At 50.6% G+C, this 26,386-nt stretch overlaps 1 protein-coding gene and 1 non-coding gene across 8 annotated transcripts in view; one reads left to right on the top strand and one right to left on the bottom strand.

The window, feature by feature from the left end:
- Adcy10 (adenylate cyclase 10) overlaps positions 1–26,386 on the top strand; it is a 74,213-nt gene that overhangs the window by 30,407 nt on the left and 17,420 nt on the right. For 2 of the 7 annotated variants that reach the window (XM_087206853.1, XM_087206848.1), the window contains 13 exons: positions 1,574–1,765; positions 5,394–5,512; positions 6,005–6,081; positions 6,696–6,885; positions 7,979–8,034; positions 9,436–9,589; positions 12,861–13,053; positions 13,917–14,003; positions 18,343–18,617; positions 20,803–20,939; positions 22,539–22,664; positions 24,803–25,078; positions 25,182–25,463. In XM_087206853.1, the coding sequence (XP_087062979.1) occupies positions 1,574–1,765; positions 5,394–5,512; positions 6,005–6,081; positions 6,696–6,885; positions 7,979–8,034; positions 9,436–9,589; positions 12,861–13,053; positions 13,917–14,003; positions 18,343–18,617; positions 20,803–20,939; positions 22,539–22,664; positions 24,803–25,078; positions 25,182–25,463 (2,164 nt within the window). The other 5 variants (XM_087206849.1, XM_087206847.1, XM_087206852.1 and 2 more) reach the window with 4 other exon arrangements.
- Positions 8,579–8,685, bottom strand: LOC147829122 (U6 spliceosomal RNA). Its single transcript, XR_015449602.1, has one exon. It is a non-coding gene; the product is annotated as a U6 spliceosomal RNA (small nuclear RNA).

Here is a 26,386-nt window from a genome sequence, read left to right as displayed (position 1 = left end):
GTGGTGGCTTGGTGTGATGGTACCTGCCCATCAGCCCAGTGCTGGGAACGCTGAGGCAGGAGGATTGAAAGTTCAAGGCCAGCATGGGATACATCGAAGGACCCTGTCTCAAACAAACAAGCAAATGAACAAAACCCTCAAAGTGGGGCCCGGGGATTAGCTCAGTGGTAGAGCACTGTACTTGCCTAGCATGTGACGCTCTGGGTTTGAGCTCCAGGACTTTTAACAAAAAACCAAAGCAGAGTTACAGGGCGTGTTATTCAGTTACACTGTGACAATAGCATACATTAGGACTCCGCTGCCCTAGGGTGCTGGGCAGGTGGAGCTGTTCCACCCATGCGGTACAGATGCCAAGTGCACTTGCGTTAGGGTCACTTGCATTAGATCTTAAAGTTTTTAGATTCAACAACCTAAGTAAACAGAGCACCTTCAACTACCTTGAGCTCCCTGAAGTTTTCCCTTTTATTCTCTTACATTGAAAAAGAAAAAGAGAGAGAGAGAGAGAACGTGTGATAGAGATTTTCTTTGTTTGGTGTTTTGAGACAAGGTCTTGCTATGTAGCCCAGGCAGCCTCGAACTTGGGGAGATCCTCCTGCCTCAGCCTCCTGAGTGCTGGGATTACAGGTGTGTGCTACCATACCGGGCAATTTGCTTCTTTTTTGAAACAAAGTCTTGTTATGTAGTTTAGGGTGGCCTTGAACTCACAGTGTAGCCCCGGCTGGCCTTGAATTCACAGGGATCCCCCTGCCCCAGACTCTCAAGTGCTGGGATTACAGGCGTGTATCACTATGCCCAGCTAGAAATAACCTACTTTCCTTCCTTCCTTCCTTCTTCCTTCTGTCTGTCCGTCCTTCCTTCCTTTCTTCCTTCCTTCCTTCCTTCCTTCCTTCCTTCCTTCCTTCCTTCCCGAAAGAGGACACCTTTATTTTGACTCACAGGGAGTGACTTCCTTGAGCGTGAAAAATCCTGAATATCTGGGCGTGGTGGCTAAATGCAGTATAAAGTTGAACTACACAGCCTGCTAGTCTTACCCCCAAAACTGAAAATAGGAGAGGCAGAAGGAACAGCAGGGCTCCCTCTTCTGGTGGTGGCTCATCTTGGCAGGAGGGAGCTTGTCCTTGGGGTCGTGCAGTGGGCGTTGGCCCAAACTCAGCAAATGCATAAAGTCCTCCCTGGGAAAGATTTGGGTAGTGCGCTCATTTATTTCCCTCTGCTCGATTTCAGGCCAGCTGCCTCTGCCGCCTTGCGCCTCACACGTTCTGATAACCTCAGCTTCTCCAAAGGGTCTCAGGACTGTCCTTTTGCCAGGTGTAGGGCCCTGCACTGTAATCTCAGCACTCTGGGAGGCTGAGGCAGGAGGATCAAAAGTTTCAACTCAGTCTGGGCAACAGACTCTGTCTCGAAATAAAAAATAAAAAGGACTGAGTATGTCACTCAGTGTGAAGGCCCTGGGTTCGATTCCCCAGAACTGCAAAAAAAACCCCCCAAAACTCCTTTCCTCCACTGAGGATTTTAGGGTTGGGTATGGGGGCGGGGGGGGGGGACACCCTGTGAGCTGCTCCCAACCCCGCAGATCGATGACAGACAGCTCCGCGGCTATTTGTCTGAGCTTCGCCCGGTGACAATTGTGTTTGTGAACCTGCTGTTTAAAGACCAGAACAAGGTGGAAGTGGTAGGCTCGGCCATCCAGGACGCCTGTGAACACATCACCTCAGTCCTGCAGGCCTTCCGAGGCCAGATCAACAAAGTCTTCATGTTCGACAAGGTAAAGAGGACCCAGGGCCAGGCCCTGCCAGTAGTTCAGGATGGGAGGAATAGACAAGTAGAAATTTAACCCGGAAATATCAGTCTTTACTTAGGGTAATAACCTGCACATACACCTGGCACTTATATGTGCCAGGCACGGTTCTCCACACTTTACACAGGAGGTGTGACAGAAGCTGACGGGGCATGTTTCAGTTTTTAAAACGTATTCCAGTGAAAGACGCGTTGCCATGAATCCTCCTTGAAACCCTCCCCTTGCTTCGTACACACTTATCCCCGTGATTCTTGCCACTTTCTGGACCAGTTCTGCAAGTCCTCCTTCCTGAGTGTCCTTATGGGTTATAAAAAAAACACAGCGATTGCTGCTGCCTGCCCAGCGCCATCCAACAAAAGGCAGGCTGGTCAAAACGTGACTCCTTGTCCTCATCCACCTTTTTCACTGGATCTGGCAGCGTGTGACTTCCAGTTCTTCCCCAAAGCATGAAGAACCATGAAAAGGGAAACGTTTTGAATCAGTTCAGGGCAATGAGGCAGCCAGGACAGCAGGACCAAAGACACTCACGAAAGAGGACTTCCAGGACTGCTTCAGAAAGTGGCAAGAACAATGGGATGAGTGTGCTCAAAGCCAGGAGAGTATGTCGGGGGCGATCCATGGCAATGTGTCTTTTACTATACTATGCTTTTTAAAACTTAAATATTCCCCACATTTTGTGTCATGCTGCAGATATTAACTCATTTCACCTCCCTGCCCGCTCTATGTGGTGGGTGCCCTTTTCACAGGGTGGATTCTGAGGCAAGGTGAGGTCACACTCTACTCCTGAGCCTCAGCTGCAGTGGGGAGCTGGGGTTCAAACCCCACGGACTGCCTTCCTCCCTGGTGCTCTTCACAGTGCTCGACCACATCACAGGGGTCCAGGGCTCCAGCCCGTCCTAAAACGGCTTTCCCGGGATATGAGGGCAGAAGCCTGCTACCCCGCACACCTGCAGTGTGTCTCCAGCAACCCCCACCTGCTGTGCCCTTAGCTTCTGTGCTGTCAGAGGGTATGGTCACCTCCAGCCGAGTCTGAGTGCTTTTCATCGGTTTTGTTTGCTCGCCCTCCATATGGGGGACTGAAACCAGGGCCTTCACACTGAGCCACATTTCCAGCCCTTTTTAATTAAATTAATTAATTAATTAAGAGACAAATTCTCACTAAATTGCCCAGGCTAGGCTGGAACTGGGAATCCTCCTGCCTCAGCCTCCCAAAGTGCTAGGATTATAGGCCTGCATTGCTTCGCTGGTATAATCTGTTGTTTAATCAGTTCAGAGAGTAATGACATAATAAACAAATGACCACAGGAGTGTTAATGAGCACCAATTCTACACGTTAGTTGTTGTTGTTTTTTTCACCAGGGATCAAACTCAGGACCTTTTGATTGCCAGGCAGGCATGGAACCACTGAGCTAAATCCCCAGTCCCTGTTTTTAAATCTTAAAAGTAGAACACTTGCCGGGAATGGTGGCACACACCTGTGATCCCAGCACTCAGAAGGCTGAGACAGGAGTGTTGCCATGAGTTCAAGCCCAGTCTGGGCTACATAGCAAGACCCTGCCTCAAACAAAAACCACAAAAGAAGGCAAACCCCGAGGACTGAGGGTGTAGTGTAGTGGCACAGGGCTTGCCTTCTGCGCTCCTGACCCTAAACCCAACCCCCAGTGTCACCACGAGACAGCGGAGCACTTACTTCTTGCCCAGCACTGCTCATCCTGCCACCGTCTCTCTGGCATTTCTTGTCAGGCTGAAAGCACAGGTGCAAGATCAGTCCTGGCCCCCCGCTGGGTAGGCAGCACCAGGGCTGTCCATGGGGAGTTCAGGGATCACTGCCAGCCACTGCCCTCCAGCTCCTGCCTAGGGAATGCTCAGGGGACCACAGAGGGGGAGCAGCAGCTCCGTGTGGCCTCAGCCAGTCATCCGGCTTCCTGAGCCTTAGTTTACCCTGAACCCGCCACCGCTACCATCTTTGTGTTTTAAGAAAGGGGCTCAATGTGCTGCCCAAGCTGGTCTCGAACTCCTGGACTCCAGGGATCCTCCTGCCTGAGTCATTGAGGAGCGGGGACCCAGGGGTCCCGCTGTGCCCAGCTCCCTGCACCTTCCTGCAGGGCTGGGATGAACCCAGGGCCTCTGCAGCTCCTCGTGTGGGTGCCCAGCCGTATCTCTCTCTCTCTCCCTCTCTCTCTCTCTCTCTCTCCCTCTCCCCCCTCTCTGTCTCTCTCTCTCTCCCTCTTTCTCTCTTCCTCTCTCTCTCTGTCTCTGTCTCTCTCTCCCTCTCTCTCCCCCTCTCCCCCCTCTCTCTGTCTCTCTGTCTCTCCCTCTCTCTCTCCCTCCCCCTCTCTCCCTCTCTCTTTCTCTCCCCCTCTCCCTGCTCTCTCTGTCTCTCTCTGTCTCTCTCTGTCTCTCTCTCTCTCTCTCTCTCTCTCTCTCTCTCTCTCTCTCTGTCTCTCTCTCTCTCTCCCTCCCCCCCCTCCCCTGGGGATTGAACCCAGGGCCTTCACAGTGACCTACATCCCCATGCCTTTTTTATTTTGAGGCAGAGTCTGTCAAGTTGCTAAATTGCCCAGCCTGGGCTCAAACTTGCAATCCTCCTTCCTCAGCCTCCCAGAGTGCTGGGATCACAGATGTGCACCCCACTCCCTGCCTTGTTCCTCTGTCCATAGGGCCAAGATCTGCCTCAGCTGATTGTTGAGCGTTTTGCAGTAGTGTGTGTGAGGCCCTGAGTGCTGGGGGCATCTCACGGTCACTCCCGAGTGACAGATGCCATTGTCACAGGCAGAGTGAGCCAAGTGCTTGGCCTGCCACACTGTTGGGCCCCGTGCTGCACAGTGCAGCCTCACTGGTGCCCTGGGGAGGGGCACACAGACCTGAAATCAGGGCACTGTGCCTCCCGGCGGCACAGGGCCCAGCCCCTTAACGGATTGGACACTGATCAGGTGCTTTTTGGAGAGGGCTGAAGAAACTGAGGAAATTTAGTGATCATTTGCGTTTCATCAGGTTGTAACACATACAGAATTAGATTTTTAACATACCATCCTTTATTTATCATGTCCTTTTCTTGTTGTTTTTGAGACAGCGTCTCGCTATGTAGTTCAAATTGGTCTTAAACTCACTATGTTGCCCAGGTTGGTCTCAAATTCACGGTGATCTTCCTGCCTCAGCCTCCTGAGTGCTGGGATCACAGGTGTGTGCCACCACACCTGGGTCTTTGTTCTTTCTTTTTCTTTTTTTTTTTGTTACTGGGGATTGAACTTGGGACCTTGTGCTTTCGAGGCAGGTGCCAGAAACACTGAGGTAAATCCCCGGCCCCTCTTATTTTTTTATTTTGAGACAGGGTCTTGCTAAGTCTAAGTTTCCCAGGCTGGGCTTAACCTTGCGATCCTCCTGGCTCAGCCTCCCAGAGTACTGGAATGACAGGTGTGCAGTACCACACCTGGCTTCCAAACTCTGCTGCTGCTGTACTTACTACAAGTCATACGAGGTCGACGCAAAACCAAATCAGGTGGAAGAGAAACCCCACCTGGATCTTATGCAGAATTGAGGTGGCACTCGGTAGGCAGCGCGGTGTCGGCCAGCTGTGCTTTGCCCTCTCCCGCAGGGCTGCTCTTTCCTCTGCGTCTTTGGTTTCCCTGGAGAGAAGGAGCCCAACGAGGTCACCCACGCCCTGGAGAGCGCTGTGGACATATTTGACTTCTGCTCAAAGGTCCCCAAGATCCAGTGAGTGTCTGTGGGGTGGGGCCCGGGGCAGAAAGAAAGACAAGATGAACGAAGAACTCAAACTGCCTGTCCTGTCCGCAGGCCTTGTGAACGACCATGAACGACTGACACAGGGTGCAGGTTTTTTGTTGTTACTTTCCTCTTTGTGTGTGTGTGATACTGGACATTGAACCCAGTGCCCTCACACTGAGATACATCCCCGCTCTTTTCCTTATTTTTTGTTTTAAGACAGGGTCTAACTAAGTTGCCGAGCGTGGGCTTGAACTCGCCACCCTCCTGCCTCAGCCTCCCAGAGTGCTGGGACCATGCGTGGGCACCACACGAACTTTAGAGAATTATTTATCAAAAAGCCTTTCCCAGCCCTTTGCACCCGCTTCATTGTTCTCCTTCCCTTCCTACTTCCTCTGTGCTCGCCATCGTTTTTGGAATTCCTTTTTATCTCAATACTCGGCATCTTTGCTTCTTTCTCACAACCCTCTCTCCTGGCGCTAGTACCGTGTCCGTGGGCGTGGCCAGCGGCACCGTCTTCTGTGGGATCATCGGACACACCGTGAGACACGAGTACACAGGTGCCGAGTCTGCCCGGGCCGGGGAGGTGCGGGACCGAGGGAGTGCAGGCCAGGGGTGGGGTGTGCGTGAGTGGGAGAAACGCAATCACCAGGCCAGGGTGGGCACAGGACGCTTGGCAGGAGATGAGGGGCGTGTGTGTGGGTGCGAGGTGTGGCCCTGAGGACTGAACCCAGGGGCTTTGCACCAAACTACGCCCCCAGCCCTTGCTAAGCCTTGCTTAACTGAGTAGCCCAGGCTACGCTTAAACTTCCGGTCCTGCTGACTCAGCCTCCCCGAGTGCTGGGATTACAGGGTTGTGCCACCCAGTCCGGCTTCTGTTTTCCTACGCCTGATCTGAGAGGCTCTGAGGCCCGTGGCCATCTGGCTTACAGACCTCTTCGTGTCCCAGGTCCTTCCGACTTGAACCAGGCTGTCCATTTGGCCCCCGGGTGAGCAATGCTGGGGGCGGGATTACCCCTGAATATTTGTGGAAATAACCACTGGCTGCGCACGGCTGGTGAAGGTGAAACTCATGTGGTTCCCAAGAGGTGAAGGCAGGAAGGGCAGCTGTCCCGGGGCAGTGACCTCAGATGACACTGAGCTCAGTGGCTTTGCCTCCCTCTCTCCGGGACAGTCATTGGTCAGAAGGTCAACATCGCTGCCAGGATGATGATGTACTACCCGGGAATCGTGACTTGTGACTCTGTCACCTACAATAGCAGCAGCCTCCCAGCCTACTTCTTTAAAGAAGTTCCCAAGAAAGTTATGAAAGGCGTTGCAGATTCGGGTCCGGTCTACCAGTGCTTGGGCCTCAACGAGGAAGTGTGAGTCTGGGCATTGAGTTTTCGGTATTTTCTGAAGAAGAATCAGGAGGAGGATGCTGCTCAGGCAGGAGATGGAGAGTCTAGCATTTCAGAAATATATTCTCTCCCAGACCAATGCCCAGGTTTCAAAGCCCTTCATCTCCCCTCCATCCTGCTGCTGCTGCTATAGCCCGAGGGGAGACCCCATTCTGTCCTTCAGCCTGGAAATCCGAGGGTGATTCTTCAAACACTGCACAAACAGACCCAGAATCTGCTCATTTGAGGGCTTCTTTACACCATCGAGAATGGACTGACAGGCTGGCCAAGGGCCTGGGTTTGGGCAAAGTTACAGGAGTATAAGCCATTGTTCCTTTTCTGGGTCTTTAGTGAAATACATCCTGAAAAGGCCAACTTAGATGTGTGGATGTCACTTTGGGTTTAAAATCTTTCAGTTGCTTCCAATCATGTTGAGGACAGCGTTCAGATTCCTTGTAGTGACCCACATGGTAGCCCTGACGTTCCAGCCTCGCCTCCCCCTTAAACTCTAGTATCCCAGGCCGGCCTCAAACTTGTGAGCCTCCTGTCTTATCTTCCGGGGACCACAAACATGTGCCCCACCCCCAGCACAACATTTCTTTTGCCAGTGCTGAGGATAAAATCCAGGGTCTTGAACTGGGTATGGTGGTGCACACCGGAAGTCTCAGAACTTGAGAGGCTGAGGCAGGAGGATCTTGAGTTTGAGGCCAGCAAAGGTGAGCTATTGTTTAAAAAGTGGTAGAATCTTTCTAGCACATGAGACTGCACCATGCCAAGTGTGTTGGGCCCTGTATTGGGCATCTTGTTTCCCCAGAAAGGAGTCTCTTATACTCTCGAAGACTCAATAAGCATTTGTGGAACCATACGCGAGGTGCCATGGTAACTGCTGGTACGGGGTGGTTTGCACTCTCTCTGACCAAGTAGAACGTCTCTTCCTCTCTTCTGTCGGCATTTGCAACCCTTGAGTTAGGGCTTAGACTCTTGCTGGAGATTTAAGAGGAGACCATCTGGGAACAAAAGCCAATCCCCCATGCTCTTAGAATTGCTGCCTGACATCTCTTCCTTCTTTCTTTTTCAGTGTGTTCGGCATGGCGAACCTCAGGGCCAAAGGAAATGAGGGCTACCCTTTGCTGGGTAGGGAGTGATTCTTGCTTTCTGAATGTCCTCAGCCTTTTTATTTTTTATTTTTTATTTTTATTTCTTGTGTGTATATGTGTGTGTCTTTATTTTGACAGGGCTTGCACTGCAGCACAGGGGACTGATAAGTGGGAGGGAGCCTTCCTAGATCGAAATCCCTGTCAGTCTTCTTTTATAAGACATCTATGCACATCTGGCAGCTGTCACTTGGGCTATATTTTTATCACAGCTATTCTGGAATTGTTTATATATTCTGGAAATAAATCCATTGCCATTTATTGATCCTATATATCAGTTTTCTACTCTGTGCTTTTCTTTTCTTTTTTCATTCCCCTCTCTCTGTCTCTTTCCCTCTTTTTTTTTTCTTTTTTGTTCTTTTGAGACAGGATCTAGCAAAGTTGCCCAGACTGGGCTTGAAATTATGATCCTCCTGCCTCAGCCTCCTAAGTGCTGGCATTTCAGGCATACACCATCATGCTTGGCTCTATTTTTCTTTTTCTTTTTAAGAGTGCTACCATTTTCTCTCTTTTTCTGCCTTTTTTAATTTATGAAATTCTTCAAAAATTTGTGTCACCCTTATGCAGCAACCATGCTAGTTTTCTCCATATTGTTCCATTTTAGTTAAATGTATGCTGCTGAAGCAAGCACTTTTTGTTTGTTTGTTTGTTTTGAGGCAGGGTCTCTCTGTGTAGCTCAGGCTGGCCTGGAACTCACTATGTAGCCCAGGCTGGCCTCCAACTCTCACCAATCCTCCTGCCTCAGCCTCCTGAGTGCTGGGATCACAGGCCTTCGCCACCACACCTGGCTCCAAACCTTTCTATTCTGACCCCATTCAGAAGTCCTAGGATATTGTGAACCACCTCTGTCCTCTCTCCATGCCTGTAATCCTAGCACTCTGGGAAGCTGAGGAAGGAGGATTCCAAGTTTGAGCTCAGCCTGGGCGACATAGTGAGACAGTGAGAACTTGTCTCAAAATAAACAATAAAGGCTGGGAGTGTAGCTCCTTCCTGGGAGTGTGAAGGACCCGGATTCAATCCCCAGTACCACCAAAAAAAAAAGAGAGGTGGAAAGAGTCTTGTTTCTTCTTCTTTTCACAGCTTATAGTAATCAAATAAACACTGTAAAGCCACCTTATTAATTAGAAAGTTCTGGAGGGAGGTTTTTAAAACTGAGAATACCCCAGGGCTAGGTGCAGTGGTGCACACCCATAACCCCAGCATGATGAGGCCAGGAGGACCCAGAATTTGAGGCCAGCCCGGGCTCATAGTGCACAGGGTCTGCAGAGGGTCTGTGGACAACGCCATGGGGACCCCAGGGGTATTCCTGGGGGCACTGTCACTGTGTACTGGCCTGTACCTCTATAGATGATGCATTTACTCCTTCAAAAAAAAATAACAGGACGTGACAAGGAGATCAAGTACTTCATGGACAACATGAAGAGGTTCCTGATATCCGGCTGCAGCCGAGTGCTCATATACGAAGGCACAGCAGGGTACGGGAAGAGTCAGATCCTCAAGGAGATCGAGTACCTGGCCCAAGGGGAGAGGCACAGGTGTGTGTCTCGGGGACCCCTCCCTCCCCACGCGGACCCCGGCAGCCTTCTCACTCCTGCTGTTCTCCTCCTTTCTACTTGCCTGGTGTAACCAGATACAACTACAGCTGTGCAGTGTGTGACCCCTACCAAGGAACACTGGAACTGAGAGCCTAGGCTGACTGGGAAAGCCTTATTTATCGTGGGGGCCGGGGTGTTTGAGAGCTTTAAACGGCCCCAGGGTGCAGCCCGTGGAGGGTAACCAGTGTGGGTGCTGTGATCCGGGCAGGGCTGGGTGGGCAGAACAGACTGGAAGGCCTTTGGGTTTTCCCGGGAGCCCAGAGCCGAGCTGCTAACCTCATGTTCCTCATGCAGTTCCTTTCTTTCTCTCTTTTTAAATTCTTATAATTGTTATGAGTCCATACTTGCAGTACATAATGATGACCTTCATCAAGGGCAGTTGGTATGTGCACATACAGAACTAACACCTCTTAGCTCTCTTTCTCCCCCTCCGTCTGCCTCCCTCCCCCCTTCCTTCCTTCCTCCCTTCCTTCCTTCCTCTCTTCCTTTTTTTTTTTTCCAGTGCTAGGGATTGAACGCAGGGCCTTCACACGGAGCTACAGCCCCATCCCTTTTTATTTGTTATTTTGAGGCAGGGTCTTGCTAAACTACTACGTTGCCCAGGCTGGGCTTGTATTTATGATCCTCCTGCCTCAGCCTCCTAGAGTGCTGGGATTGCCAGGGTGCACCAGCTCGCCTGGCTTCTATTTTCATACACAGAGCGTCACCCATCTGCACCCCTGGAAGCGGATCCTGCCGTGTAGTCACAAGTCAGCGTAACTAAACCTGTAGGGGAGACGCTCGTTCACACTTCAGGGGATAATTCACACCCAGGAGGCATCGGCTGAGTCACTCCCTGACTCCCCCTCAGCTGCAGGATGGCTTGGTGCCCTGGTGGCTACCAGGCTAAGGGGACGCAGTTCTGGCGTGGGCGGGCGTGGCCTCCAGGACTTGTCCAGCTCACAGTTCTAGAGGCCCCAGCAGGAAGAGTGCCAGGCAGTCCTCTCCGGGCTCTGCGCTTCCCGCTGGTGGAAGCAGCAGCCTGGCCTGGCCTCGCCCTCACGGGGTGGGGGGTGGGGGCTCCCTGCTCTCCGTGTCCAGTCCTCCCTGCTTCAGGTTGGACATGGGGTCCGTGGGGTCTCCGTTGCCCATGCTGGGCTCCCACCCTGGGCTCAAGGGACCCTTCCCTCGCCCTCTGCTTTTGAGGAGCTGGGATTACAGGGGGCGGCACTGCACCCAGCCACATTTCTCCTTTTTGGTTTTTTTTTCTTTCCAAAGTTTTATTAAAAGTAGGAAAACTAAAAGTTTTATTAAGGTAGGAGGCTCTGCAGAGTGAGTTTGGGCCAAGTAAAAATAGGACAAGGAGACATCTCGCACGCAGCGTGACGGTGCCACCATGCACAAGGGGACACAGAGGCCTCTCTCTCTTAGAAAGATACCAGTCATGTAGGTATAGGGGGCTGGGCCTATTTCAGGATGATCTCATCTTTTAAAAAAATTATTATTTCTTGTTATTATTACTATTTTTTGGTGGCACTGACTGGGGATTGAACCCACGGCCTTCTCACTGAGCTGCATCTCCAACCCTTCTTTCAAATTTTTATTTTGAGTTAGGGTCTCACTAAGTTGCCCAGGCAGGACTCAGACTTGCAATCCTCCTGCCTCAGCCTCCCAGAGTGCTGGGATCACGGGGGTGTGCCGCCACATTTAGCTCAGTTTGCTCTCATCATAGCTAATTATTCTGCCACTGCCCGGTTCTCAAATAAGGCACATTCTGACGTACATGGGTCTACAACTTCAACAGTTGGATTTGAGGGCACACAAGCGAGGCCATAGCAAATGCCAGTGCCCTGGGTATGAGCTCTGTGAATCCCAGTCCACAGGAGCTCGCGCCAGAGAGGGGAGAGAGGACAGTAGGAATGGCTGGATCTGGGGGCCGTGATGCTGAGTGCAATAAGTCAGACGCGGGAGGCTCAGTATCACATGGTCTCTCTCATGTGAGAGGCCCACGCTGTAAATAACTTAAAGAGCAAACTCAGAGGGGACCAGAGGGGGACGGGGTGGACTCCAGATGCGAAGGGGTCTGGGAGGAGGAGGAGAGGGGAGTATAAAGGGTCGAGTTGCGATGTGCCCCACGAGGAGTGTGGTTATTATGAGTCACAAACATACTAATCAAAAATAAACTGAACTGAAGGCCAAAGAATAGAAGCAGGGAGAGCGATGCAGGAGAGCGCGTGCGCGACCCATCTCGCGGGCATCGGAGTGCATTCCAGGAGGCCGAGCTGGCGGAGACCCGCAGTGAGCCTCAGCAGGCACTGTCCGGGCTGCCCCTGGAGCTCAGGCCGGGACAGGAGCCTGGATGCGAGGGAGACCTGAACCTGCGCACTGGCGGAGGGCGAGGACCGGGGCAGAGTGTAGCAGTCGATGGATAGGCAGCCGGGATGCACACCTGAAACCCCAGCACTCTGGGAGGCTGAGGCAGGAGGATTGCAAATTGGAACCTAATTTGGGCACTTTAGTGACTTAGTGAGACCCTGTGTCAAAATTTAAAAATTAAAAAGAGCTGCGGATGTGGCTCAGGGCAGAGGCCCATGCACCACAAAACACAGAGGAAGACAGAAAGGGGCTTTGGAACTATGGCACGTCACAGAGGAATATGGATCTACACTTTTAGGCAATGGAAGAGCCATGAAAACAAAGCTTACTTTCACTTTTTATTTACTTTGAGGCAGTCTTGCCATGAAGTCCGGCTGACCTCAGACTCCCATCCTCCCACCTCAGCCTTCCAGTTCTCACCATGTACCCAGGCATGCAGTTAGCCACTGAGCTCCCCAGCCCCAAGATCTGCATCTAACTGGAACCTCGGTTTGTTTGGAGACATTGTCTCCTCTTGTTGTCCATGGCTGGCCTTGATTTTACTAAATTCGCCGGGCTGACCTCAAACTTGCGATCTTCCGGCCTCAGCCTCCTGAGGGCTGGGACTATAGGTCTGCACCTGGCTGACCTTGAGGTTTCTGTGAGGGGAGAATCGGAGGCAGCAGGAGCAGAAGAAAGCGAGGCACAGCCAGGCGATGAGGGAGGGCCTCGGAGACAGGAATGAGGCAGCTTGCAGACGGCTTGGTAACTGTCGGCCCGCAGAATATGAGGAATCAGAGCTTCCCTACAACCTTGCCTGTTCAAAAAACAATCACACTTAGAACTCTTTTCTGATCCCTGATTTTCTCATAAACAGGACTGTTGCTATTGCACTGACAAAGATCAGCTTCCACCAGAATTTTTATACTATCCAGATATTCATGGCCAACGTGCTAGGTCTGGACACTTGTAAACATTACAAGGAGCGACAGTCCAATATTCAAAATAAAGTCAAGAGACTGATGGATGAGAAGTTCTACTGCCTCCTTAATGACATTTTCCATGTCCAGGTAAACCGCCAGGGTCCAGGGCAACAAGCCCACCCCGCTGCTTTCCGGCCCGGCCTCTCTTGGCCTCTATCTTCCTTCTCATCTGCAGCACCCAGCTAGGGGAGAGGGCTCCCTGCCTCCTTTGGAAGTGCACACGGAGTCTTATTTTGCAGCACTGAGGACAGAACTCAGCTCCTCATGTGTGCTGAGCTCATGCTCTACCAGTGTGTGGCATCTCCAGGCCCTTTCCTCTGTCTCTGTCTCTTTCTCTCTCCTTTTCCTTGCAGTACTGGGGATTGGATCCAGAGCTTCTGCACTGAGCTACATCCCCAATCCCCCTCCACACACACACACACACACACACACACACACACACACACACTTTTCACTTTTTGAGACAGGGTCTTGCTAAGTCACTAAGTTGCTCAGTCTTGGCTGGAACTTGTGACCCTCCTGCCTCAGCCTCCTAGAGTGTTGGCATTGCAAGTGTGTGCCACCACACCTGGCTTTTTTTTTTAGACAGAGTCTCACCATGCAGCCCAGGCTGGCCTGAAACTCATGATCCTCCTGCCTCAGCCTTCTGAGTGCTGGGAGAACAAGTGTGTGCCACCATGCTCAGCTGGTATCCACATTCTTGAGACATAGCAGGGGCATTCAGAAATACTGCATCAAGAATTCCAAATGGCCACCTGCTGATTCACATTTTTCTCACCTTTCCATCACAGCTATACTATTCTAGCAAGACTGGGAAGGACATTATGGATTGTCTAACATTTGAGGATTTTTAAGGCACAAAACAGTTAAATGATTTGCCCAGTGTCACAAAGCTAGTAGTACCCTTTGACATTTCCATATACTCGATATTCTTCTAATTCTTTGTACAGTTTCCCACTTCCCGGGAGATTTCCAGGATGAATGCCTTGAGAAAGCAGAAGCAAGTGGAAAAACTGTTTATGAAGATCTTGGAGAAAGTAAGTATCTCTGTGTGCCAAGCTGGGGTGGAGGAAGTTGTATAAAGGCTCATGGTCCACGGGCAAGGCCCTTTGGGAGTGTGTCACAGTAGTTTCCTATTGCTGAGACACAATATCTGACACCCACAATTTAAAGGAGAAAAGGTTTAGTTTGGCTCATGGTTTCAGGAGATTCAGTCCATGGCCAGCTGGCTACAAGGCTTCAGAAACCTCAAGGCAGAAGTGTGTGGCAGAGAAAACTACTTGCTTCATGGTAGCCAGGAAGCCGAGCAGGGGAATAGACTGGAGAGGACAGGGCTAGGGACCAGATACAGGGCCAGAGAGCTCTCTCTGTGACATACCTGGACATACCCAGGAGTGTGCTCTGCCCATCTGCTGGGTGCTCCTTAAGCCAGGGAAGGTGACACATGAGGATTAACAGTCACTCATGTGAGCGCTTTATCCTAAAGTCCTCCAGGACCAGGAATTTAGCTCAGTGGTACCGTGCCTGACTCACAAGCATAAGGTCCTGAGTTCAATCCCAAGTACCACACACACACACAAAAGCGAAGGCTAAAGTCCTTCCAAAGCTCGAGCTAATAATGTATCTTAATAGATATTCTTCAAAGGAGTCCCTAACAAGACTCCTGGGGCTCATGCCTCTCCAGCCATTTTTCTTATCTGTATCAGATTCGAGACATCTGAGTAGTTATGGCGGCTGCAGGTGTGGGTCAGAGATAGAGCCCCTGGTTCAATCCCCAGCACTTTGAACACAAACAAACCGAATGAAAAAAGCTTACTGTACAGGCCCTGCAGGCAGGCTCCGGAGGTGCGAGCCCCTAGGCCTGTCACTTGGTACGTGAGTGACCTCAAATCCCAGCACGTAACCTCTCTTTGCTTGTGTCTGATCATGTATCGAATGGGAAATAAGGGGGTATAAGGCTCAAATGACTGGAGTTTATGAGAAACACTCAGTGCTTCTTTCATAGGAAACACTCCACACACGGGAGCCCTCTCTGAAGAATCACAGGACTCCAAATGTCCACTAGCCGTGGACAGGCACAGAGTGGAACCTTCTGGCCCTCACCCATAGCGCTGCACCTGGCTGGGGTGACTCACGCTGAGTTTGGTGGAGAATATCAGACTGTCTTCTCCTGCCACAGACCCTTTCCTCCTTGTTCAGATCCCGATTCTTGGTTTTGTTAGTGGCAAACTCATTCACATGTCATTTAAAGTTGCCCTTGCCAGGGGAGGGGGCTTCACGGGGAGAATGGGACAAAATAAAATGTTTCCCTTGCCAGGCCAGCTGTGGTGGTGCACACCTGCAATCCCAGCATCCAGGGAGGCTGAGGCAGGAGGACCACAATCTAAAACCGGCTGAGGATATAACTCAGTGCAGCGGCCCTGGGCTCAGCTGAGGCTCTCATCACTCCCTGAACCATTTGCACAGTTTCCAACTGATCCCTGTTCCATCATCCCCACCCATTCCAGTTTGCCCTTGTGGCACAGCCAGAGCACATGCACCTCCGACCCAGGGTTCCTACTCTCCCAGTGGGCCCCATGCTGAGAGGAGCCAGAAGGGCTCTTTTAACCAGAGAGATGCTGCCCGTCCTCCCAGGCCACTGCTTTGGTGAGAAGCTCTCCCAATCCCTGGGGGCGACGCAGTCCTTTTCCACTGAAGCTTCGCAAAGCTGTGAATTTCTTTCTCAGACGCGGCTTGGCCTGGTGTGATTCCTCTCCAGGATCTGGCAAGCTCCAGGAGGCAGGGAGCCTCCCACTCATTTCTGCCTCACTCCTCACAAGCCCAGGCCGGGTGCATCATCAGCAATCAGCATGAGCCTGTGGTGCTGTATTAAAGTCAGTAACCCAACCTGCTTCTCCCCTTCCGGTATGCAAACGTCAGGCTTTGGGGCTGGAGCAGCAGACCACTTGCTTAGTGGGCGTGAGACCCTGGGTTTAATCTCCAGCAAGATCAATCAGCGATCAGTCACTGTCAGACCTGGGACTGCTGTTCACAGATACACCTAGAGGCTTCTTTTAAAATACGCCTTTGTGAGTTCTCCCCCTTGAGGTAGAAAAACTAGGGCTGGGGTCAGGCTGAGGGACCACTGAGTTGTTCGCTTTTCTCTGACGACTTCTCAGTGGGCTCTGAGGCATGGCAGCCACAGCTGATGCTGCGTTTGACGTGCACTGTGCCAGCAGCCTTTGGGGCACTGACTGCCTGTGTGTTCCCGGCGGGTTTGCAACTGGGTTTTAGATTCCTCAGAAAATAGATTCAATCCTACCACATCCCGTGGGTGTCGTGAGGCTGAGCCGAGCAGATGTCCTGGCACTGTGTGGAACACAGGAAGTGCAGTATTAATGTTGGCTTTTATTCACATTAGAAGGACCCCCATTCAATCTCATCTTATTATCATTATTATTAATATTACTATCGGGGGGTGGGGTGGGCATTGAACCAAGGCCTCACACATGCAAGCAAGTGCTATACCATTGCGCTGCATCCTAACCCAGTCTCTCTCTCTGTTCTTTGCTTTTGCCTTTGCCCTGAGCTATATCCCTGTAGGGAACAGGGAAAGGGGACGCTACTAGGACCTCTGGAGTGATTCCTAGTCTCCTGTAAGCCACGGCAGCACAAGGAAAATTAACTTATTATACAGGAAAGGTAGAAAAATGAGACTTTGAGATGAAGCTGAGCTTTGGGCCTGATCAGTGCTGCTCTGGGCAGCAAAGAGGAAAGCCTCCCCGCATCCCCAGCCCTGCTAATGGAGAGGAACAAATATAACAAATGACTTGCAGAGAGTTCAGTACATGGCCATAAACGGGATAAACAAAGTGTAACAAATGACTGGGAGGGGCGGGCTGTGGAAATCCAAGAACAAGGAGGAACTGAGTAGATGAAGATTTTGTTCCTCCCAGGATGTCTTCAGCTGGTGTAATCTTGTCCTGGAGCATCACAGCATCACCGGATCATTGAGGTCTTAGCTGTGACTGGGGGCCAAAATGGAGTTTTGTCTCAAAATCCCATAGCTGGCCAATAGGCTGGAGAACTAGGCCTAATCAAATGATTTTCCCCCAGAATGATGTAGACTTGCTCCTGACATATCCCCAGCCTTTTTTTTTAAACTTTTTAATTTTCACTCTGAGACAGGGTCTTGCTAAGTGTCTAAATTTCCCAGGCTGGGATGGAACTTGTGATCCTCCTGTCTCAGCCTCCCCCAGTGCTGCCATGTCTGGTACTGTGCTGTAACACTTCGTAACATTGTTTTAAGAAACTTCCAAGTTTGAAGAAGGCTCTGCTGCTTTTGTTGGTACCAGCACAGAGGGAAAGATGGACTAAGCCAGACTTCCCAGAGGGAGCCAAACAGGCCGGAGCAGGGAGTGCAGGGAGAAGCTCTCCCCATGCTGCGCCTCTCCCAGTGGGAAGGCAGGGCCAGCTCTGAGAGTGGCCAAATCGGAAGGATAAGCTCCACATTCTGTTTACGACAGAACCCTCAACAACTAGAACTGTGAATGACTAATGAGTGAATGACTAATTCAGACTAGTTAGGAAAGGGTTGTCTGTACTGGAGAAGGGGAACATGATCCGCTAGAGACGTCACAGAACCCACGGCTTTGTTCCATAAACTTGGCAGGTGCAGGACTGGCTCTGTACCCTTCCCCGCCGTGTCCAGAGTGCAGCCTGTGGGTGCTCAGTGAGTCCACATCAAGATCTCCCTGCAGCTTCTTCGTCTTTGTAGCTGATGTGGCAGGTTGTGGGGTTTTTTTCCCCAATGGAATGAACACTTTTTCTTGGCTTCTGTGGGTACCCCTGCCACCCTGTTTATACTACAGATCGGCATCATTAAAAAAGTATTTATTGCTGGATGTGGTGGTGCATGCCTGTAATCCCAGCACTTGGGAGGCTGAGGCAGGAGGATTGCTGCAAGTTCCAGGCCAGCTTGGGCTACATAGTGAGTTCAAGGTCAGCCTGAACTGCAGAGTGAGACCCTGTCTCAAAAATATATTTATTTATGTATTTATGCATTTCTTCATTTCTGGTGCTGGGGATCTAACCCAGAGGCTTGTGCCTGTTAGGCTCACACTCTGCCAGTTGAGCTACAGCCTCAGCATTTGTTTCCTTTCTTCCTCCCTTGCTTCCCCCTTTCCTTTCTTAAAAATGTATTGTGACGCAAACGTTTGCTCATGTAGAAGTATTCCAGCTCACCGTCCAGATTACTAAGGGTCCTGAGCTGGTGGGCTCCAAATGAATGCGGTCTGCCAGGAAGGAAAAGCTTTGCTCTGCACACACGTGCCTCCCCGCACACGGTCAGACCCTGCGGTGCTCAGCGTTCTCTCTCCGTGTTCCCACCTCGTCCAGACATCCAGAAGGCAGAGGATTATTCTCATCATCGACAAGGCCCAGTTTGTGGACAAGACGTCCTGGGCGTTCCTGGAGAAGCTGATCCAGACGGTCCCCATCTTCATCATCATGTCGCTGTCGCCCTTCATGGAAGATCCCTGTGCCGCCGCCAACACCATCATGAAGAACCGGAACACCACCTACGTCACGCTGGGTGCCGTCCTGCCCAAGGACATCCGCAACAAGGCCTGTTTCGACCTCAACGTGACCGGCATCTCTAGAGAGCTGGACATGTGAGTGGCCCAGGGCTCCCGGCCCGAGGCCTGGACAACTGGGGTCACGCCCAGGTCCCAGAAGTGAGACACAGGTGTTGCTGTGTCTGCAGCGCCCCCTTCTGGAGCGGCTGCGTCTCGCATGGGGTCCATATGGGGTCCTAGGGACCCTCACTTCTCCTGTCCCAGACTCCAGGGCTTCCTGAATTTCTGGCGGCTCCTCCACGTGGCCTGCAGCAGACCCCTAGCAACACGAAGGCTCTTTTTCCTTTCCTTTCCTATTTGTTTCTTTGTGGTACGGAGGAACCCAGGGCTTCACACGCTAGGCAACCACTGACCCACCTCCAGACCTTTGCAATCTAATTTGACAGAGTCTCACTAGGTTGCCCAGCCTGGCCTCAGACTTTTTAATGGTTGGACCGGGGACTGAACTCAGGCCCTTTGCACTGAAGTACATCCAGACATTTTACTTTTTATTGTTTGAGGCAGGGTCTTGCCAAGTTGCTAAATTGCCCAGACTGGGCGTGAATTTGCAGTCCTCCTGCCTCAGCCTCCCAGAGTGCTGGGATCCCAGGCATACACCACCATGCCTGGCTGGCCTCGAACTTTCCATCCTCCTGTCCCAGTCGACAGAGTACCTGGGATACAGGCATGATTTACTCCCTGGCCAAGGTCTCTTCTTTAGCTGGGATTTACAGTCCTTCCTGTATGTATCTAAAACCTTTCTTTTTTGGTACTGGGGATCGAACACAGGTCCTTGCACTTGCTCAGCAGGCAGCAAAACCGCTGAGCTAAATCCCCGGCCCTGAAACCATTCTTTCTAGTGAGGTTGTCTTGCTTCCAGAAGAAAAATGGCTTGAACAAGGGCTCATTTTAAACGACTCCAGGCAAAATCTGACTACCTACACACACACATGCACACGTGTGTGCATGTGTGCGTGCATGTGTGCATGCATGTGTGTAAACATGTTTAGGCATTTACCAATTTTTGGGACCTATCTCAAAGATATATTGACAAAAAGATGAAGTGACATGGACAAAATTTTATTGGAACATTATTTGTCTTAAAACATTGGGCTGAGGATGGTGGCACATGCCCATAATCCTACCACTGAGGAGACTGAGGCAGGAAGATCATGAGTTCAAGTCCAGCCCTCACTACATAGCAAGGCCCTGTCTCAAAAAATATAAATACATAAATTACTTTTTAAATTAAAAATAAAAGACTGGGGCCAGGGATTTAGCTCAGTGGTTTTTCGGCCTGCTGCACAAGCGCAAGGACCCGAGTTCGTTCCCCGGTACCAAAAAATAAATAAACAAATAATAAATAAATAAATAAATAAAAGACTGGAAGCAATCCAGATGTTCATCTCTCAGGAGATAATTTTAATAGACTAGGAGGCATCCACCTAGTGGAGCATTATATAACAGTGAAAAGAGAAGAAAGGTCTACTGAAGAGATGACCAGGATCCACTGTTCAATGCTATAACAGTCTGTGTATCATTCTCCTGTACCTAAGAAAAAGGTTAAATAGATCTCTGTGTGTGGATGAACATGCATTTTTCTTTTTAAAAAGAAATATCAGGATACACCAAGCACTAATCAAAATCATTCCCTATAAGGTGAGGAAGAGAAACAAGATTGAGGATGTACCTTACTTTGTAGTTTTAAGTTTGGAAAGATATGTTTTTATAGAATTGAAAAAGTGAAATAAAAAGAAAAGGCTGGATCTGGTGGTGTACACTGGTAATCCAGCTACTCAGGAGACTGGGACGGGAGGATCACAAGTTCGAGGCCAGCCTAGGCAACTTAACAAGACCGTTTCAAAATAAAATAAAAAGGGCCAAGGACGTAGAGCACTTGCCTGGCATGTGTGATGCCCTAGGTTCAATCTCCAGTACAAAAGAAATCCCTAAAACTAGAAAACAGACTGAAACAAGTGGCAATGAGAAGAGATTAGTTTCAAAGGATTGAAGAGTCAAATAGTTTAACTTCTTAAAAGATGGTTCTTGCCGGGTGTGGTAGCACAGGACTGCAATCCTAGCATTCAGGAGGCGGAGGCAGGAGGATTAAGTGTTCCAGGCCAGCCTAGCAAGTTTAACATAAACATAGCAAGTTTAAGACCTGGACTACAGAGGTCTCAAGAAAAAAAAAGAAGTAGAAGCTGTTCTTTAACGCAAAGTGGTTGCCTTGTTTGCCCTGTAGGTACCTGGTGGAGGTGAGCTGCGGGATTCCCTCTTACTGTCAAGAGTTGCTGCTAAACCTCGACCACCACAAGGTGCTCCTTTTCCGAGCGAGGGAGTCTGAGGAAAAGTCCACCGTGACCTGGAATAACATGTTCAGTAAGTCTCAGAGACATGACGGTCTGTCCGGCTGTTCTCTGTGGCCAGGCCTTCTGTGGAGAAGGCGGCGTGGGGCCTCTTCCGCCGGGCACGTCCTGTAGGGTCAGATGGCGAAGGGGGGCCCACGAAACCAAAGCTGGGCCTCCGCAGACAGCAGGGAAGGCCGCCTGCCTGTGACCGGCACGGAGCAACACTGCGAATCTCCAGGCCCGGCGTCCGAACCGGAAGTGTTAGCAGGTCGTTTCTTTAGCGATGATGGCTTGCCAGTGAAAGTTTCCCAGGTCCTTTTGGCCTCCAACAAAGAATTGAAGAAGACAAACCAAAAACGATGCCAAAAGTTTATTTGAAAAGTGAGTGGTGAAGGGGTAAGGGAGAAACTGGCTCTGCAGAGGGAACTTGGGTCAAAGGAAAGAGAAAAAGAGCAAAAATGAAAGTACACCTCAGTCCAGGTGAGGAGTCACGCTAGCCGGCACCTCGAGATCTGTGGTTTTTGGGGGGGTTTTTTGGTACCAGGTATCGAACTACGGTCTTTGAGCTTGCACAGCAGGCAGCAAGACCACTGAACTAAATCCCTGGCCCTTGAGGTCTGTGTTTTATATGCCGTCCACATCTCGCAGGAACCCACGAGAAGTTCTACATACGGGCTCCTGGGAATTATTTGGCACTGACCTGGGATTTTATAATCCACCTGACCTGCTTATTTCCCCAGCCAGCTTTGCCACGCCCTGCCTCCTTGTGCGTGTCACCTAGGGAGGAAAAAAAAAATCCGTATTTCTCAGAGGTAAAATGACCAGCTCAAACATTCTGGGATTCTGAGGCAGGAGGTTTCCAAATCTGGTGGCCCCTCAGATCCACCCGGGCTTTTCTAGCCCACCTGAAGGCAGACCTCAGAATCCTGTTCTCACGCGTAAGCAGGATCGGGGTTGGGGAGACAGTGAGCTGGGTCACCTGTGAGGTACAGGAAACCCCAGACTTAAAGACGAGTTCTGTTCCAGGAGAACATTCGGAAGTCTGACCAAGTGAGTCTCCTACACCTTTGACACAACGTACAGCATAAAAAAGCCAAACCCCCGCCTCGACACTGCTTTCTTTGCCTCTTGCTCGGGGACATCCCGACCCCCGAGTGAACACCGAACAGCTGTGTACGGTCGCACTGTACAGTGAACACGCGCAGCACAGCCCTGACAATGGTCGGCAGACGCGTGAGCTACTTCCGGGACTTGTTTGCACCTATGTAATACGAGGTCTGTTCCTATCTGTGAAAGTTCGCAACTCGAATGTTCATAAGTCGGAACTAACTGTACAAGACTAGGGCAGGGTAGCAAACGTGCATACAAGTATGAGTTACTGAGTGCTATGAGATCGAACCTAAGTGCACTGAAAATTCAATTTCTGCAAAACTGTTTCTATGACAAACATTTTTTATACGTTTGATTTCAGTTTTCCTTGAAACAAGGTGTTCTGGAATATGTGATGAGCCAACACACACCCCTGGTCACTCTTTCTTACATGGACCCAACTCAGTGTTTATCAGAAAATCAGGCTTCTTAAGTCAAAGATAATGACTCACAATCTTTCTTCCCCTTTATCTCCCCATAGAGAGTTTCGTTAAGTCAACGGATGAATTAAAAATATATTTTAATGTGGAGGAGAGAAATGACGTTGTCTGTACCCTTGCAAGTGGTGTCAGACTGAAAAACTTGTCACTCCCAACCTCATTAAAAGGTAAAGAAAATTTGGAAAATGTGACCTGGTGTGTTCCTGTTCTCCTCAGCTCCACTTTTGCTTTCTCTAGGATGACTGTCCAAAGGAGCAGGATAAAGTCATGGGCTCTTGGATTTTGGATTGTCCCGGGTAGTGGGAAGGCGGCGTAGGAGGCTGGTTTTCCTCCTTCTAATTAGGATCCTCCCTCCCCCTGTACCTGTTCTGGGGTCTGATTTGAACCAAGGTTTATTCAGTTGGTAAAAGAGCGGAGTGTAGTGAGTTTCTGATTAAATAAACCAGAATGCGGCGGGGAGGGGGGGATGACACAAATCAAATACAGTACTGAGACATTTTCTGCCGTCTGCTTTTATGAGAAAGAAACAATCAGAAATGTATTACTAGACTTGGAAAGGAAAATGACTTTAAAGCGCTTCTCTGGTGTGCCTCCAGCTTCAGTCCATGCCAGCCCCAAGTAACTTTAAACATTTACGAGAGTGCCCTAGGGATAGCTGAAGCCTCTCTGGCTTCAAATAAGTGTCATTTCAGTTTCATTCCCCACACACAGTTGGAAGGTGGGCAAACAGCTTCTACTGTGTTCTTCGGACAATTTGAGAAGTTGACATTTTGTCTCTAGTGTAAGGACATCTTTGTCAGAACACCTAGGAAGCCACCAGAACTCTGATGCTGAAACTTTTGTTTTGTTTTGTTTTTTGAAGTCCTGGGCATTGAACCCAAGGCCTTCAGCTACATCCCCAGCCATTTCTTATTTTTGATTTTTGAGATAGGGTCTCACCATGTCTCTAAGTTGCCCGTTCTAAGCTTGAACTTGTGATCCTCCTGGCTCAGCCTCTCAGAGTGCTGGCATTACAGATGTGCACAACCAAGCCAGGCTTGCTACTGCGACTGATGAGATATTGGGATTAAAGCCATGAATTCTGTGACACTTGCTCATGGCATAGAGATGTCATGTGTGTCATGAGAATAAATGAATCTCTGGGGCAGATAGAGAAAAGCCTTATTACTGAGAAGTTCCAGGAAAAAACAAGCCAATGAAGAAGCTAGAGAGGACCAGCTGGAGAAGTCAAAAAAGAACAGGAGGGCCAGGGATTTAGCTCAGTGGTTCCACCACTTGCCTCGCAAGCTCAACGACCTGAGTTCAATCCCCGGTACCAAAAAAAAAAAAAGAACAGGAATAGCAAGTGGTTGCTGGGTGTGGTGGCGCACACCTATAATCACAGCACTTAGGAGGTTGAGACAAGAGGATCACTTCGCTTTTGAGGCCAGCCTGAACTATATATATAGTGAGATCCTGTCTCAAAACAAACAAACCAAAAAAATGGAATAGCAGATGGTTTAGATCTAGAATGAAACTTCAAAGTGTGTTTGGAAGGAGCTTGGGTCATGAGCGCTAAACTCGTCAGTGGATTCATCTATTGATGAGTTCGGAGCTGAATATACTGTTAGGAGGTGGGGCCTGGTGGAGGTGGGCACTGGGGGCCTGAGCTGGAAGGGTGCGTTCCTGTCCCTGGCTCCTCTGCTCTCCCCCTCTTCCCGGCTGCCATGGGTTAAGCAGCTCTCCTCCACGTGCTCTTACGGCGCCATTTCTGTCTTGGAGCCAGCCGACCATGGACCAAACCCTCTGAGACCATGAAACAAAACAAACCTCTTCTCCTTTGAGTTGTGGGTGTCAGGTATTGTGCCTTGTCTGTGGGAAAGTGACTAAGACAGCAGGCTCGACTGCTGTGGCGTACCATGGCCTCTCCTTTCCTCCCACACCCTTGTCACAGTGTGTGTGTGTGTGTGTGACTGGGGATTGAACCCAGGGCTTTCACACTGATCTACAGTCCTAGTCCCTTTTAATTTTAAATCAGGGTCTCCATAAGTCAAGCAGCCTCCCTCCCAGACTGCTGGGATGACAGACAAGAGCCTCACGGCTGGTCCCTGGTCACACTTTGACACAGAATCTCAGTATCTCTGAGTCAATCTCGTTCTTGTTCGTGTGTATTTCTAGACGATAGCGTATGCATGTTCTGCAGTCCCAGCATAAACAGGTCTGTGAGTGAGATTCACAATCAGTTGGGTCCCTGCACCTCAGGACTGCAGAGGGGTGGTTGTGATGAACACCCATAACGGGGTCCCGTGTGTGGCTCCCCCCGCAGAAGTCTCCTTGATCCAGCTGGACAGCATGAGCCTCTCCCACCAGATGCTGGTGAGGTGTGCAGCCATCACAGGCCTGACCTGCACCACGGAGATGCTCTTCGAGATCCTGCCCTGCTGGGACGTGAAGATGATGATCGAGGCCCTGACCACCCTGGTGGAAGCAGATGTCTTCGTCTGTTTCCAGAATGGCAAGGACCTGCGCTTGGCCCAGCAGCAGGATGCCTCCTTCGAGATACATCATCGTTCCTTGTCCCTGAACCCCGGCAAAGGGATGGGTAAGTATGCCCGGAAGTGAGCCCCGGGTGCCAATCAGCTTTAGGCAGCAGGAGCTGATTGGTGGCCCACTGCCTGGTGGAACAGCCGTGTCTGTCTCCTTAGATGACAAAGGGTTCCAGGAGCTGTACAACAAGGTGATCCAGTGCCACATCATCCGATTCTGCAGGCCTATGATGCAGAAGACAGCCTACGAGCTGTGGCTCAAGGACGAGAAGAAAGCCATGCATCTGAAATGTGCCCACTTCCTGGAGGAAAATGCCCACCGATGCGGCCGCTGCCGAGGCGCCAACTTCATTCCCTATCACCACTTCGCGGTGGACATTTGCCTCAACAAACTGGACATAGGCACCATGAGGGAGCTGGTTAAATCCCACAGTCATCAACGTAAACTACCCTGGTTCCCAACGAACCATAACTATTCCTGGGGCACTTGGAGGCTGAGATCTAGGAGTAGGTCTGGGGCCCGAGGACCCAGGCACAAGGAATCCCAGATGTGGGCGTCTCAGGCCCCAGGGGAAGGGAGGGCCTGGACAGGCACCTGGAGCTCAGGGGAGCGGTGAGGCCATCAGGGAGGGCTTCAAGGACAGGGGTGCAGGCCGAGTGAAGCGGGGCCAGGCGGAGGCACAAGGCATAGGTCTCAATTCACAGCAAGGAACAGGACCCAGGGGACAGGGAAGGGAGCGATGTCCAACTCGGAACAGCAAAGTTCTGACTTGGGGGGTCGAGTGTGAAACAGGTTCCAGTGCAAAAAAAAAATATGCGTAAGAGAGAATTAGCCAGGGGAGGGAGAGCCACATTTTATTTTGGGAATTGTAGTATGCTGGAAGCTAGCAGATAGGCAGGTCTCAGCACTGACCTTGAAGGGCTGGCTAGGGTCATCAAAGACAACGGTCGCAGGTATTTTTGGGCCCTGCAACAGAGCTTGGCAGCCCCGCTTCGGAGCACCTGGGACCAGAGGCCTCTGAGTGACGTCTGCTGACGTTCTCACCTCGGGAACTCTGCCTGTTCGAGGCCAGGACCTGCAATTGTTCCAGCTGGAATTTGTCATTTGTCCAAAGGCTGTCAGCTAGACAGACTGGAAGGAAAGGTTTAAACAAACAACAAAAAAGGCCAGGCGTGATGGCCTGTAATCCCCACAGCAGGGAGGATGAGTCAGGAAGGTTGCAGCGAGTTCAAGGCCATCCTGGGCTCCATAGTGAGAGTTGTCTCAGAACACACATGTGCACACACAAACACGCGCGCTTTCTAAAAGTTTTATCATAAAACACTAATTGCATGACCAAATGCCCTACATCACCTTCAGTAGT

The sequence above is a fragment of the Heterocephalus glaber genome, unplaced genomic scaffold (genome assembly GCF_053883595.1).
Source record: "Heterocephalus glaber isolate CG9 unplaced genomic scaffold, H.glaber_assembly_v1.0 deba00000738, whole genome shotgun sequence".
NCBI lineage: Eukaryota > Metazoa > Chordata > Mammalia > Rodentia > Bathyergidae > Heterocephalus > Heterocephalus glaber.
The sequence above is the reverse complement of the archived record's forward strand: the minus strand, read 5'-3'. Positions and strand labels throughout refer to the sequence as shown.